This window comes from Nicotiana sylvestris, chromosome 12 (assembly GCF_000393655.2).
Source record: "Nicotiana sylvestris chromosome 12, ASM39365v2, whole genome shotgun sequence".
Taxonomy (NCBI): domain Eukaryota; kingdom Viridiplantae; phylum Streptophyta; class Magnoliopsida; order Solanales; family Solanaceae; genus Nicotiana; species Nicotiana sylvestris.
The window spans coordinates 60,340,258-60,356,605 of NC_091068.1; the positions used below are offsets into that span (position 1 = coordinate 60,340,258).

The 16,348-nt window shown below is 40.3% G+C and overlaps 1 protein-coding gene across 1 annotated transcript; it reads left to right on the forward strand.

Annotated features, from left to right (window-relative positions):
* The first annotated feature begins 13,824 nt into the window (after positions 1-13,824).
* On the forward strand, positions 13,825-14,385 carry LOC138883100 (uncharacterized). Its single transcript, XM_070163761.1, has one exon. It carries the CDS (start codon positions 13,825-13,827, stop codon positions 14,383-14,385), a length of 561 nt encoding a protein of 186 aa, XP_070019862.1.
* Positions 14,386-16,348: the final 1,963 nt, after the last annotated feature.

The following is a 16,348-nucleotide window of genomic DNA, read 5'->3' on the forward strand; positions in this document are numbered from 1 at the left end:
TTTGTTTCAGTGGACACGAAATTTAAAAAAAAATAAAAGCTTTTGAAATTTGTGATCCGAAACAAGTCAAAAAGGGGTCAAGAGTATTTGTGTGGTTATAAAAATTTCTCATTAACAGTAGAATTATAAGTTTAAGCTGAATTGTTTCCAAATTTAAAAAGTAATTGTTCTTTTTGGAACAGACCAAAAAGGAAATAAGTTCAGTAACATATGTAGTATCTTTTAAACAGACATGCTGACATGGCAAAAGAAAGTGTTCATTACTTTATTTTGGCGCGTGAATTAGATCCCAATTTTTTCAAAGAATTTTTTTCTTTAACACTAAGCCTCAACACCATTACGTCTGTATACGGTCCACCCGATTTTACTAATTAACCAGGACTAAGGATGGATCGAGGACCAGTCCCACGGCTTGACAGATCGAGATACGAGGATATGGTACCGAGTTCGGGGTTCAAGGTGCCTAATAAGATCGAGGCCAGTAATAATCGAGATCGGACGGGATAGACATCGAACAAAGCTGAGGATAGCATAATAATGAAAAGGCGAGATATATGTGACTGGTCGAGGATAATGGCGGAAATATCAGAACATATCAAAATCAAGGGCGTATGTTTAGCTAATCATGGGATTTTCTTCTGTAATTGGAATTATACCGAAAATAGGTTTCCTCTACTATATAAAGAGGGTTTTATCCATTTTTAATCATCTGACATTCACGCATATCAAAGCACAATATCACATTTTGTCTCTTGCAAGCTTCGTTCTTCATTCTTATTTTTAATAGTTCATTCGGCTATAATTGTTGGTTTGCTTATTTTTAATGTAATCTCTATCATTAATTCTTATATTTATCAGTTTGTGCTATGTGAAATCGCATATCCTTAAAATCACTTATAAGTTTGATTGTTATCCGATTTTAAGGGTAAACAGTTTGGAGCCCACTGTGGGGCTAAGGATAATAGTGATTGCCTAGTATTAATTCTCATAACACACACTGCTTTACGCTTGTTCTCGTAAGTGTCTTTAATTTCAGGAATCAACATGTCTAACTCTCAAGTAGCGCCCACTCACACAGACAATGACCTTGGTTTCTATGGTAAAAACGACAACATAGCCTCCCCGGAAAATGGAGTGCCTCCAGTTAACCCCGATGGACCCCCGACCGTGGACCCAATTGACGTCAACTCCCATATTGCCATTAATAGGAATTTGGGTGTCGACCCTGAAAATAACGTCCGCAGAGATGCTCGAGCAGCCGATCAGAAAGAACAGCGGTGAATAAGGGGGGAATTAACCTTCGAATGATATTTTAGATGTTGTAGACTCACAAGCTGCAATAGCAAAACGCCAAAATCAGAATCGTCCACCAAATTATTTTCCTATATTTTTAACGTCTTTAAATTGATTTATTTCTTCCCCTTTTACTTATAAAATTTCCTATAATTATCCCTCAAATTATTGTTGTGGTAATTTAGTCATTTAAATTCTATATTTATACCAAAATATTGTTAAAATATTTTTTAGTGCATTTTTATAATTTATTTATATTTTTAAAAAACTAATTTGCATATAATTGCAATATTAGCCCTATTAATGTATAATTACATTTATATACATAAAATTGATCTTCTATATTTTTAAAATGTTAAATATCTATTTTTAATCATTTTAGTATATGAAATTATTTTTTTAGAAATTATCTATTATTTATTATAAATTATATGGGGATAAATTAGCTATTTAAAATCTAGCCAGATTGCATTTCAATTTTAGCCTCAATTAAACCCAATACCCCAGCCCAATTTTGGATTAAATAACCCGACCCAGGCACTAAATGCACCTACCCGACCCAAAACCCATCAGATCCTGGCCGTTGATCTAAAAGATCAACGACCTTCGTTCATTCTTGCCTTTTTTTATTCTAAACGCCCCCAACCCTAACCATTTTCCCACATCCGTCGCCCTAAGATCCTTTCCTCTCTCAAAACACTCTCAACCTAACCCTAGCCCTTCAACCACCAACCTCTCTTCTCCGGTCATCTCCGGTGACCTCTCATCGTCTCCTAAGCCTCCAATGGCTCCTCTCATGCAATACTTGCCTTCTCTAAAGTCTTCAAGGGCCCAGGGCCATGCCGACTTGCATCTAGGGTTTGTCACTTGTCTTTTCTTGGCTACTCCAGTATGATTTCGAGCAAAATCATGATGTATTTGTTACGATCCTTGGGATTCTAGACATGTTCTTTCATCTCTATATGAGTTTCTTTTGAAACCCTAATTTCTTCTTATATCTCCTAGATCTGCACAGATCTAGGATGATTTGAGTTTGTTTCCTTAATTTTTTACACTGTCTTTGGAACTCTTTACAAGAATCGTTGATTTCAAGTGTTTTTCACCTTCTTCTAAAAAAATAGGGTTTCAAAACTTCTTTTAAAACTTTGTTTAACTGACTTTTTGTGTTTAAACTACTATTTCTTGCATATTTTTGACTGATTCTATGATTTTACTATCTCTTCAACTCGTCTATATGGAAAGCCCTAATTTTCTAGGTTTCTTCATTTGGTTCTGTGTATCAGCATGGCTGACCGATTCTTGTTTGAGTTTTTGTGACTGTCTTGCCTCGAATATGTTCCTACTGAGTTTTTAGCCTAACTTATATCAACTCTATGTGCTTGTGTTCATCTTGACTATTCAAGACTTGCCTCTTTCTATCAGTGTTGTTTATCCTTCATGTCTGATTATTCTTGTCATACTCTATTTATATGCTAAACACTGACTCATGACTTTCTCTTTGATTGATTCTCGATTCCCTGTTTCATGGTTTGACTGGAAGACCTTCCTTTAAACCTTTGATTCCTACCCTTTCTATTCAAATTGATTGATTCGCCTACCTTGTGTGCATTGGTACTTTATTCTTATTGACTATCTCCTTAATTAGAGTTTTCTGAACTTAGCCCTAATTGTTTACCCTATACTTACTGTATTTGAAATCTTTCTTTATTGGTCGTACATTGATTTCTTTCCTTATTTGTTACTTGTTCTTACTGTTTGAACTGATTCCCTTAAATTAAGGGAGTACTTGTACTGATTTTGCTCTAATTGGTTCTGAGTTCCATAATTACTATACTATTGTGATTCTTGCCTTATTTTACCTAGTTTCGAACTACTATATATACATACTCTCTCATTAACACAAACACACGAACACATTGGTTCAAAAACTCTCTCTCACACTCAAACACCTTTCTGCTCTCTCTTTCTTTGGTTACTTGCTAATATTCTAAGTTAGCCGGCTGCAAGCCAAGACTAACTATTGTGCTTTCCTATCCCTTACTTTGTGTTTACTATCTCTCTATTGGTATGTTCTGATTTCAATTCAAGTCTCAAAACCAATATGTTTCTTTTGCTACTTCAGTTTATCATGTTTCTAATTTGTTTCTATCTATGGTTCTGTTGTTCAACATGCAATTGACATGTTTACATTATTGCTTCATCTAGCATGCTAGTCTAACCTTCTTAGGGCTTTTTAGAATATGTTCTACCCCCCTCCCCAAGTAGTCCGTCTCAGCATGACTCTACCCTGTTTTGAGTGCTTGTCTACTTGTTATCCAGTTTTGATATGCAAGCTCATCTGTCACTTTAAATGGTTGATTCTATGATTATTTTTGAAACTCCTATTGTATTGGTACCAATAGCTATCCCCTAATTCCTTAAACCCCACAAGAACTGCTATGCTCCTGATACTATGTGCACTATATGTCCCCAATTCCCATTCCCCTGTATGAAGGACTGTTATTTGAGTGTTGCTGAACTTGTTTGACTGACCTGCTGTTTGTTTAATTACACCACTATTTTCAAAAGTTGTTTACCCAACAACTCTCTTGCTTACAAAGTTATTTCAACTAAGTCTCTTTTTTACACTGTTTTCCTACTAAAAACCTTTCAAACTATGTCAAGCACTCTCACTCTACTCCTAAGTCCCTAGGTTCTGCCCCCTTCAGTGCGTGTACTGCCTTGGGATCCTCTTGAGATCTCTATGAAATCTAGCACACTGAGGCTGGACCTTCCACACTGCACTTACTCAATTTGGTAACAAAGTCTAGGTGTGAGCACTGCTCGGGATCCTTGAGATCCTTAGGGAACTCTGACACACCTAGACAATGATACTATCTATGAAATTGACATTTGAGGCTATTGGAGGTTTGGGAAATCACTTGGGCCTACTTTAGGTTCCCTATAGTGTAACTTCTTCCTTTTCTTTTTGTCTATTTATGTAATTCATTCATCTGGTTTGTAATAATTTGTAAGCGAATATTGGGGTGACGAGTGAAAAAGGGTGGGTAGTTACATATTTGTGGGGTAATGTGGGTAGAAATCATGCCTATAAGATTTTATGTTTGCCCTACCATGTTAGAAATCATGCCTATATGTCTCAAGTGGTTCCAATAATAGAAATCATGTTTATAGGTCTTAAAATAAACTTCACAGTAGATACCATGCCTATAGAATATGATCCAGTTCAACTTCTGTTATAATGGGTATTTACATGTGTTTTCATTTGTTATCATGTCTACAAGTTTCTAACATCAGTTCTTAACAATTAGATATCATTCCTATAGGGAACAACATCAGAAATTCTGCCTATAGATCTAAAATCAGTTTAGTTTAAATAAGTCAATCCAGTTCATGATTAGTTTACTTCGAAACTTGTCTAATTAATGGTTTGTTTTCCCTGAAATGAATTCTTTCAAGTACTACTCTAATTTACTATTAGAAAGCATACCTATAGGAACTCAAGAGTCTGTTTTAAAATCTGCCCATTGTTTAACTATATCAAACGTAGTTATCATGCTCTTAGGACACCACTATTCAGCATGTAGGCAAGCCTATAGGGCATTTTCAAATCCTGCAACTCTGAAACTGTTTCTGCTACTTAATGTTGTTTTGATTAACGGGCTTAAAATCAGTAGACAAACCGATAGGGCCATTACTTCTGAGTTCACAAAAATAAACTGCCTATCTTCTATATCTTGATATTCACTTAGACATCATGTCTTAGGATACTGTTTAACAATACATCCCTTATTTGTGTTTGAGTCGTGCTGCTTATGTGCGTTGTTTGTGGAGGTAAACTTGAGCCTCTAATTGCTTCTTTTCTGCCTTATGTGCTAAGGTCCTATTTGTTCTTGCCTGTCGCCTTAGTATTTTCGCCTTTAAACCTTAGGGGTATGTCTAGAACTGCCTATAGGTAGAGGTCCTAAATTTTCTCCAGGACCATTAAAAAGGGACGGGTAACAACACGCAATAGAGATCGCTAACCAACACTCGCTTTAATAACCACTAAGGGGTAGGAAGGGTAGATATGGGATATGATGACTACGCGCTAATGTCACGTGTAGCCCCTTATTGAGGAGTGTTTACCCCACATTGTGTGGGGTGATCCTGTAGGCTAACCAACCTAGGACCCCTTCTTTCCCAAATCCCTTATGTTTAAAATTTTGTTTTATATGTATACAACTTGTTCAAAATCTTTGTCTTATTCTACAACGTCCAACGTGCTTTACTTGCAAATTATTTTATTCAACTATTTATTTGTTATGGAATAATTCATAAGTTAAGTTCAGCTGGGACCCACCGTTGTGGACCGCGAGGGGTGCCTAACACCTTCCCCTCAAGGTTATTTCGAGCCCTTACCCTAAATCTCTGGTAATGCAAACCAATCCAAGAGTTAATCGCTCTAGGTGCCCTAACGCACCATAATCCGTTACGTGGTGACTCTTCAAATACCCAATTCAAAAACGGAAACGAGTTATTATCCCCATGAATGTCGAAACCCGGACTTTCTCCGCGGAGGAAAAAAGGGGGCGCGGCAGTATGACAACTCTCCTGGGGATACCTTTAGGCTCTTACCATAATGAATTTGTTTTTATGAATTAGTCCAAACATGCTTTATCCTACACCATTTTCCCTTATTTGAATTTAACTGCCTATTTTAAGCATTTATGTTTCTTTTATTCATGAAACTGACTTATCTTTTGTTTCTTTTTCCTTTAGCTATCTTTCAATTATTTAAATACTGTATTTCTTTTTCCTATGTGCAAATACTTGACTACATGTTATTAATTGTTGCATATACCATGCTCCACATCATATTCCACTCGTGCGTATTAAATCCCATAGCAATGCTTTAATGAGTGGTTGCGCTCTTCCTATTTATTACCCTTAAATTCGGAAAGACTTATTTGCGGTAAAACCAGTCGATCAGCGGTGCAGTCGACGGTTCCGTGCCTTCCCTCTCGAGTTGTCCGCTTGAAGGTACCAGTCTAAAACCCTATAGTAGCCTTACTCTGATCAAAATTATGCATGCATCATGGTCAAACCTAGTTGGATCAGTTATGTTGTCCACATAATGATCCTTTAAGATAAGCCTTATCCAAAAGTCCATCGGGTTTTCATAATCTCAACGGACATAACCACGTTCCGTGCATTAATTTGGAGAACTAAATGTCGATATGCTGATTGTAAATGTATAAATAGTCGAGTTTGGTGGGGGTAAGTCCTTACCCTTTTGTTTTGCAGAAAATGAGGAACGAGGTCCCCAACTTCGGTATGGTTAGCACACCTTCACTCTTGCTAGACTAGTGGAGGAATCTTCCATCAAGCGACCAAATCAATGAATGGAAAGAAAGGGTCGTCAAATCTAGCAAAAAGCTGGAATATCTGGACTACAGTCTATTGGAATTAGAAGGAAAAGTGAGGAAGAGAGTCACCAATTGCCAGATCGCTGAGGGAAACGAAAGAGGACATTTGGCAAAGGCATTCTTACTGGTGAACCTGCGCGAACTGGATGATTTGATCAACGAGAACATTCAACCTGAGGAAGGTCCTTCTGAGACCAAGTACATTAGGTTTACTCGCTTTCCAAATGTAATAAGACCAAGTGCCAGTAATGACTTATTTTTATTATCTTAGTGTCATTTTGGGATTCGTCTATTTTTATATTATGAAATGAAGCATTTATTGGCATTTAAAGTTCACCAAATTTATTTGCCGCTAGGCCTACCTCGGGCACAACAAGGCTCCTAAATTAAGACACAAATTTACATTTTCTCAATATGTGTTTAAATACTACAAACGTTTCAGGATCCTCACTAACTTGTTATCTTTTTGTTTTGTGCTTATTTTTTATTGTTATTCTCATCCCCTTAGGTTGGTTCACTCATACTGGCCTCATCAACGTATCACACCAGATCTAGAGGCCCTCTACCTCCTCCTCCTCCAAGCAACACAAAAGGCAGAGGAAAAGCAAAAATGGATAACTTAAATGCAATCCGAAAGGAGAATATTAAGAACGCGGAGAGTTCAGATGGTCGTAGTACTCCGGCCCCAAATGATCTAGTCTTAAGACTGGAATTGCAAGGAGAACTTAAGCAGGTTCACAACTTGGCAAACTTGTCACTCACCCTCAATGTCCCCGATATCCACCAACTAAACACAAAGAACCCAACACCTCCTCAGAACACACAAAACCAACAGCCACAAATCCTACCGCACCATATCAATACACAACTCCACCCCAAAATATCAATCCGCTGCCAATACCAACTCCACCACAACATCATCATCAACCAATTCAGTACCCACCAACCACCACTTACCACACTTCCCAAAACACACCACAACCCATTCCCGATCCCCAAAACTCCACCAATGACCATCATTACACCCAAGTCCCTGGCACCTATCAAAGCAACCCTATATAAGTGGAAACTGTACCTCACTCTACCCAACCAATCTCCTATACATCGGAATCCTCCGAAAATGACCTACTCATTAAAAACATGGCTGAAGAACTCAAGAAGTTGACGAGCCGAGTTCAAGGTGTCGAAGGCAACAAAGGAATAGAAGGGTTGAACTATGAAGACCTATGCATACAACCAGACATAGAACTGCCAGAGGGATACAAACCTCCCAACTTTAAGATATTTGACGGCATAGGTGATCCCAGGGCGCATCTAAGGACTTATTGCGACAAACTTGTCGGAGTCAGAAAAGACGAAAAGATTCGAATGAAACTCTTTATGAGGAGTCTTATTGGGGATGCTTTGTCCTGGTATATCAGCCAAGATCCCAAGAAATGGTCCAATTGGGTAGGTATGGCATCAGATTTCATGGACCGGTTCAGGTTCAACACAGAAAATGCACCGAATATTTTCTACATTCAGAATCTTAAGAAGAAACCTACTGAGACTTTCCGTAAATACGCTACTCGTTGGAGGTCGGAAGCGGCCAAGGTCAGGCCCTCTTTGGACGAAGAACAAATGAATAAATTCTTCGTCAGGACACATGATCCACAATATTATGAGAGGTTGATGGTTATCGAAAATCACAAATTCTCTGACATCATCAAACTTGGAGAAAGAAACGAAGAAGGAATCAAGAGCGGGATGGTAACAAACTTTGAGGCATTACAAGCCATAAACAAGGCATTACAATCAGGCGACATATCAAAAAAGAGAGATGTTGGGGCAGTAATGGTGGCCCAAGGCCCGAAATATCCACTTACATATCAAATACCTCCATCCACATACCAAACACCTCCACCCACATATCAAACACCTCCACCCACATATCAAAAATCTCCACCCACGTACCAAGCACCGCCACCCACATATCAACCCTCATCTCCTAGATATTCCCAATCAACCACTGTCCATCACACCTATAACTCCCAACCATCCCACTTCCAATCATCACCAGCTCGCCAAAATATCCAAGACCAAGACCCAACTTTGACCGCAAGCCACCCAGATAATACACCGCCATTGCTGAGCCCATCAACCAATTGTATGAAAGGTTGAAAGCTGCAGGTTACGTCACTCCTGTTCCCGCTGTGGCATTGGAAAATCCATCCCAATGGGTCAATTCGAACAAAACTTGTGCGTACCATTCTGGTAGAAAGGGCACACTAATGCTGAGTGCCGAACATTGAAGGATAAGATCCATACGCTAATTGACAATAAGGTCATACAAGCAAAGGAATCCACGCCTAATGTCCGCAACAATCCCCTCCCTAATCACAGAGGTGATGATGTACATGTGATAGAGACAAATGAGGAATGGGACCCTGATTGGTCGATCAGGCTTATTCGAGAAGGCGATGACTTTAAGGTTGCAGTCACACTTACTCGTATTGTGGTTCAAACTCAGGCACCAATCGAGGTTGAGGTAACTGCATCAGTTCCATTCGAGGTGGAAGTGGCTCCGCCCGCAACCACTCCCACTCCATTTGAAGTAGAAGTGGTCACACCTTTCACTGTGACAGTATCAACTACACCCTATTTGAACTCAAAAGCAATACCCTAAGATTATGTTGCCGAGGCTCGGCGGAAAGGGAAGGTCAAGGTAGAGGAATCTGACGCTATACAGGGAATGACTAGAACCGGAAGAGTCTATACACCTAAACACGTGGGAGGTTCAAGTAAGGAGACCACTACTAGGCAGCCTATCATTGAGACCGGGCTAGATGACCTGTGGAGGAAAGTACAGGCAAAGGACTACTTTATTGTTGACCATCTGAACAAAGTCCCTGCTCAGATATCTATCCTATCACTATTGTAGAACTCAGAGGCACACAAGAACGCCTTAATGAAAGTGTTGAGCGATGATTATGTACCTAATAACATCACCGACGGAGAAATGGCCAACATGGTTGGGCAAGTACGAGAAAGTCATAAGATTATCTTCCACGAAGATGAGCTACCACCCGAGGGACTGAATCACAATCGAGAATTGCATATTATGGTGCAATTTGAAGACAAGTTCATTGCCAGGGTCTTGGTTGATGGAGGTTAGAGCCTAAATATTTGTCCATTGGACACTCTGAAAAGGTTGGACAAAGGTTTCCATGAGATACAGGTAGTAAGCATGAATGTGAAGGCTTTCGATGGGTTCTAGAGGTCCACGATCGGGGAAATCAACCTTTGCTTGTAGATGAGGCCAACTTGGTTCGACGTTGAATTTCAAGTGCTTGACATACCATCCTCATATAATATTCTGTTGGGCCGACCATGGATCCATGCCGCTGGAGCCATGCCTTCCACACTACATCAAACCGTGAAGTTTGAATGGAACCGCCAGGAGGTAATCATTCACGGAGATAGAAGTAACCCCATTTACATCAATCAAACCATCCCGGCCATTGGACATACAAGGAGGCTTGGAGAGTAAACCTATCATCATATTGAACGGGTCAACGCCGTCGAGAAGGATAAGTGGTGGAGTAACAAAATAGAAAACATACTAGCATGGTCAGGATATGAACCCGGCAAAGGGTTGGGAAAGAACCTCTAAGGTATCACCAAACCAATATAGCTGAAAAATCATGGTACCACCTTTGGGCTTGGATACCAGTATACATGGAAAGAGTACAATGATTGGTCGCCTCCATGGCGTGGACCATATTACCGTCTTGAGCAGCCAGTGCCACATTTGGAACAAGCTTTTCACCAGGCTGACACAATAGGGGGGACTGCAGAAGAAGAAGCACTGGCTGGGTTGAAGAATTTGTTCTTGGAGGATGAGTACATGGATTGCGGTGCCATAATTGAGGAGGAGGAGGAAGAAGGCCTCACTATCCAGACTGTGGAGAAGGGAGTTGTTCTTAGGAACTGGACTGCCACACCATCCCGAGTCCACCGGGTCCCTGGGTAGCTTGGCAGAATTTACTTCTATAAGCCATTCTAGGCATTTAAGATTTCCTGTAATTTTGTTCTTAAGTTTTACTTGTTTTAAAATAAATGCTCGATTCATCAAGCTGTAATTTATCTGGACAATTTTTCAGTTTTAATCAAATGCATTTGCTCTTTATTATTCACTACTATCTTTACACTTTTGCTTTCTACAGTGTTATTATTACTTTTCCTGATGAACCAGTGATTGTGACATGTAATGAGGCAACGCAACATGAGAATAGTGATTCAGAGGAAGAATATGAGATACCCAAGGAAATTGTCAAAGAGGTTGAAAATTTTGAGAATAAGCCTAAGTCCAATTTGGACAAAACCGAAGCAGTAAATTTGGGAGAGGCCGAGGCCGTCAAGGAGACCCGCATCAACATTCACTTGTAACTAACAGAGAAGGAAGAGTACATCCGTTTCCTAAAAGAGTATGAAGACATTTTTGCATGGTCATATGATGACATGACTGGTTTGAGCACATCCATAGTGGCTCACAAGTTGCCTACTAATCCCATGTGTCCACCAGTAAAACAAAAACTCCAAAAGTTCAAGCTAGACATGAGCCTGAAAATCAAGGAGGAAGTTACCAAGTAGATCAAAGCCAAAGTTCTCAGGGTGGTTGAATATCCAGCCTGGCTAGCTAACATTGTGCCAATTCCAAGGAAGGATGAGAAGATCAGAGTATGTGTTGATTATCGGGATTTAAACAAAGCAAGTCCTAAGGACGACTTCCCGCTGCCAAATATACACATCCTGATTGACAACTGCACCAAGCATGAACTCCAATACTTTGTAGATTGTTTCGCCAGTTATCACCATATTTGGATGGATGAAGAAGATGCGGAGAAGACAGCCTTCATCACATCGTGGGGTGTATACTGTTACAAGATGATGCCATTCGGTCTGGAAAATGCTGGGGCCACTTACATTAGAGCCATGACAACCATTTTCCATGATATGATACATAAGGAAATAGAGGTGTATGTGGACGACATCATTATCAAATCCAAGAGGGTCGCAAATCACAAGTGGGCCTGAGAAAGTTCATTGATAGGCTCAGGAGGTACAATTTTAAATTGAACCCCGCAAAATGTGCATTCGGGGTTTCCGCAGGAAAGTTGCTGGGATTCATCGTCAGTCGTCAAGGGATCGAGCTGGATCCGTCTAAAGTCAAGGCTATTCAGGAGTTACCACCACCTAAGAGCAAAAAGGATGTGATGAGCTTCCTAGGACGGCTTAACTATATCAGTCGATTCATAGCACAGTCGACAGTCATATGTGAACCCATCTTCAAGATGCTGAGGAAAGATGCTGAAACAAGTTGGATAAAGGATTGTCAGAAAGCTTTTGACAAGATCAAGGAATACCTGTCCATACCACCAGTTCTGGTCCCTTCAGAATCAGGACGACCTTTGCTACTGTATCTATTTGTGTTGGATGGAACCTTCGGATATGTTCTGAGACAACATGACAAGACAGGAAGGAAGGAGCAAGCTATATATTACTTGAGTAAGAAGTTCACGCCTTATGAAGCACGATATTTTCTGCTTGAATGCACTTGTTGTGCTTTGACCTGGACAACTCATAAATTGAGGCATTACTTCTGTGCCTACACTACATACCTCATATCCAGGATGGACCCTCTGAAGTACATATTTTAAAAACCCATACCGACTGGAAAGTTGGCCAAATGGCAAATATTTTTGAGTGAATTCGATATCGTCTACGTAACTCAAAAGGCGGTCAAAGGACAAGCATTGACAAATCACCTTGCTGAAAATCCGGTGGAAGGAGCATATGAACCTTTAAAAACATATTTTCTTGATGAAGAACTGTCGTTCGTAGAGGAAGACATTATCAAAGCATACGATAGTTGGAGGATGTTCTTCGATGGAGCCGCAAATTTTAAAGGAGTAGGCATTGGAGTAGTTTTGGTATCAGATACGGGTCAGCATTATCCGGTATCTGCTAAACTCAGATTTCCCTGCACCAACAACATGACAGAGTATGAATCTTGCATACTAGGGCTCAACATGGCAGTCGACATGGACGTTCAAGAGTTGCTGGTGATCGGTGATTCAAATTTGCTTGTGCACTAGGTACAAGGAGAGTGTGCCACCAAGAATTCCAAGATATTTCCATATCTGCACCATGTGCCGGAATTGAGAAAAAGGTTCATAAAGATAGAATTTCGACATGTGCCCAGAATTCAGAATGAGTTTGTCGATGAATTGGCCACCTTGTCATCTATGATACAAAATCCAGATAAGATATTGATCCCATCCTAGTGAAGATCTATAATCAGCCATCATATTGTGCTCATGTTGAAGAAGAAACAAATAGAAAGCCTTGGTTCCATGATATCAAGGAGTACTTATCGAAAGGAGAATACCTGGAGCATGCAAATCACACTCAGAAATGCACACTCCGTAGATTGTGAAATCACTTCTTCCACAGTGGAGGATACTTGTATAGAAGAATTCCTGATTTGGGTTTATTAAGGTGTGTCGACGCAAAGGAAGCTTCTAAGCTACTTGAAGATGTACATGCCGGGACCTGTGGCCCACACATAAATGGTTTCGTCATGGCTAAGAAGATAATCAGAGTCGATTACTTTTGGATGACCATGGAGACAGATTGCATCCAGTATGTCCGCAAATGCTTTCAATGTCAAGTGCATGCCGATATGATAAAAGTACAACCGAACGAGCTCAATGCAACAAGTTCACCTTGGCCATTCGCCACCTGGGGAATGGATGTTATTGGTCCAATTGAGCCTACTGCTTCAAACCGACATAGATTTGTCCTGGTGGCCATTGATTACTTCACAAAATGGGTAGAAGCTGCATCTTGTAAAGCTGTAACCTAGAAAGTCGTTGCAAATTTTGTCAAGGATCGTATTGTCTGCCGAATTGGAGTTCTCAAGTCCATTATTACTTACAATGCCACCAATCTCAATAGTGATCTAATGAAATCTATGTGTGAAGCTTTCAAAATCAAGCACAAGAATTCCACAGCCTACAGACCTCAAATGAATGGAGCCGTAGAAGCCGCCAACAAAAACATTAAGAAGATACTAAGGAAAATGGTAGAGAACCACAAACAATGGCATGAGAAGTTACCCTTTTCTCTATTGGGGTACCGCACCATGGTTCGAACATCAACCGGGGCAACTTCCTACATGCTAGTTTATGGTACTGAGGCTGTCATCCCAGCCGAGGTGGAGATTCCTTCTTTAAGAATCATACAGGAAGTTGAACTCAATGATGTAGAGTGGATAAAGAGTCGCTATGAACAATTGGCCCTTATCGATGGAAAGAGGATGAACACAGTATGTCATAGCCAACTTTATCAGAACAGAATGTCCAGAGCTTTCGATAAAAGGGTCAAACCAAGAAAGTTCGCACCAGGGCAGCTGGTATTGAAGAAAATCTCCCCGCATCAAAATGAAACCAAAGGGAAATTCTCTCCTAACTGGAAGGATCCGTATATGGTTCATAGGGTGCTGATAGGAGGCGTACTCATACTTGCAGAAATGGTCGGGGAAATCTGGCCAAAGCCAATCATTTCAGACGCAGTCAAGAGATACTATGCTTATATATCTAACATTTCTTCATTTGATGTAATTGAACTACACTTGACCTGATTCCCATTTAAGAGGGGATACATAGGCAGCCTTATGGGTTCGGTCATATCATAATAAAATTTTCATTTCCCCTAAGACCAGAAACTAGGGCAGAATTTTGAGGAGGACCCTCAAAATTCCAGAGCAAGTCCGACCAACACCGTCGTATGCCAGAAAGTCAGTTAAGAAACTGGGGTAGAATTTTGAGAAGGATTCTCAAAATTCCGAAGAAGGTTCAGCAAAGCCTATTATCCGCAAATGGTCAAGGATATCTACCAAACTGGGGCAGAATTTTGAGGACCCTCAAAATTCCGACGTAAGAGAGCTGCAATGCCTTTGAGATGTGTTATAGTCACTAGTTTATCAAAATGTATCAATATATTTATGAAATAACTCTATTTTTATTAAATTGCATATTTTCGAAAACTCTATTTCCATAACAGTTAGGTGTTACCTAGGGTAACTCTAAAGGGCTTTCAGAACGGAGCAAAGCAAGGCTAGAAGACGAAGCACGAACCAACCTCTCCTCACAAAACTTACAATTTTTCTTTGAACGAAGGCACATGTGACGTAATGATAGCATTCGCAAACATGTATACACAAAGAGATCACTATCAATCAGGCCATCAGACACCGAATATATCTCCAGCTATGACATATACTACTCTTATTTGCTACTTGCTCTCTACATGAGGCTAATCTCTGCCTCCCTATTTGCACGAGGCTAATCCCTGCCTCCATACTTGCATGAGGCTAATCCTTGCCTCCATATTTGCATGAGTCTAATCCCTGACTCCATATTTGCATGAGTCTAATCCCTGACTCCATACTTATATGAGGCTAATCATTGCCTCCCTATTTGCATTAGTCTAATCCCTGACTCCATACTTGCATAAGGCTAATCCTTGCCTCCCTATTTGCATGAGGCTAATCCTTGCCTCCATATTTGCACGAGTCTAATCCCTGACTTCATATTTGCATGAGGCTAATCCCTGCCTCCACATTTGCATGAGGCTTTTTACTGCCTCTCTACTTGCATGAGGCTAATCCTTGCCTCCATATTTGCATGAGGCTAATCCATGCATCCATATCTACATGAGGCTAATCCCTACTTCCATATCTGCATAAGGCTAATCCCTGCCTCCATCCTGCATGAGGCTAATTCCTGCCTCCATCCTGCATGAGGCTAACCCCTGCCTCTATATTTGCATGAGGGTAATCCCTGCCTCTATATTTGCATAAGGCTAATCCTTGCCTCCATATTTGCATGAGGCTAATCCGTGCCTCCATACCTACATGAGGCTAATCTCTGCCTCCCTATTTGTATGAGGCTAATCCTTGCCTCCATTCTTGCATAAGGCTAATCCTTGCCTCCCATCCGCATGAGGCTAATCCTTGTCTCCATTCTTGCATAAGGCTAATCCTTACCTTTATATCTGCATAAGGCTAATCCTTGCCTCCGCATTTGCATGGGACTAAGCGCTGTCCCTCTTTGCATAAATATCGCTCTATTTCAAGCACTATTTATTTGCTTTTCGATCGGGCTAAGCACTGCCCTCCATTTCACAAGACTCAGCCCTGTCTTGCTAACATCATGTTATTGCATATCATAGGCTGAAATATCACCAATCTATCCAAAGGCGTCATAGTCTAAAAGGCATCATCCTCATAGATGGAAGACACCATGCCATGGCCTGAGGATCTCTCTCAAATTTGCATATCATTATTCAAGGGCATCATGGTTCGGAGGCACCATTTTCATGGTCCGAGAATAACATTTCATGGCATGCGAATCCCTTACTAAACAATTCATGGACCAAGACATCATAGTCCAAGGACGTCATCTTTAACCATCCGAAGACAACCTTTATGGTCCAAAGGGAATCTGCATCATGTTTAAATTTTCTCAAATACATGTTTGTAGCATCTTTTATCTACACGTAACTAGTAAGCAACCGCTATCCTAGTAGGAGCGATCTCACCC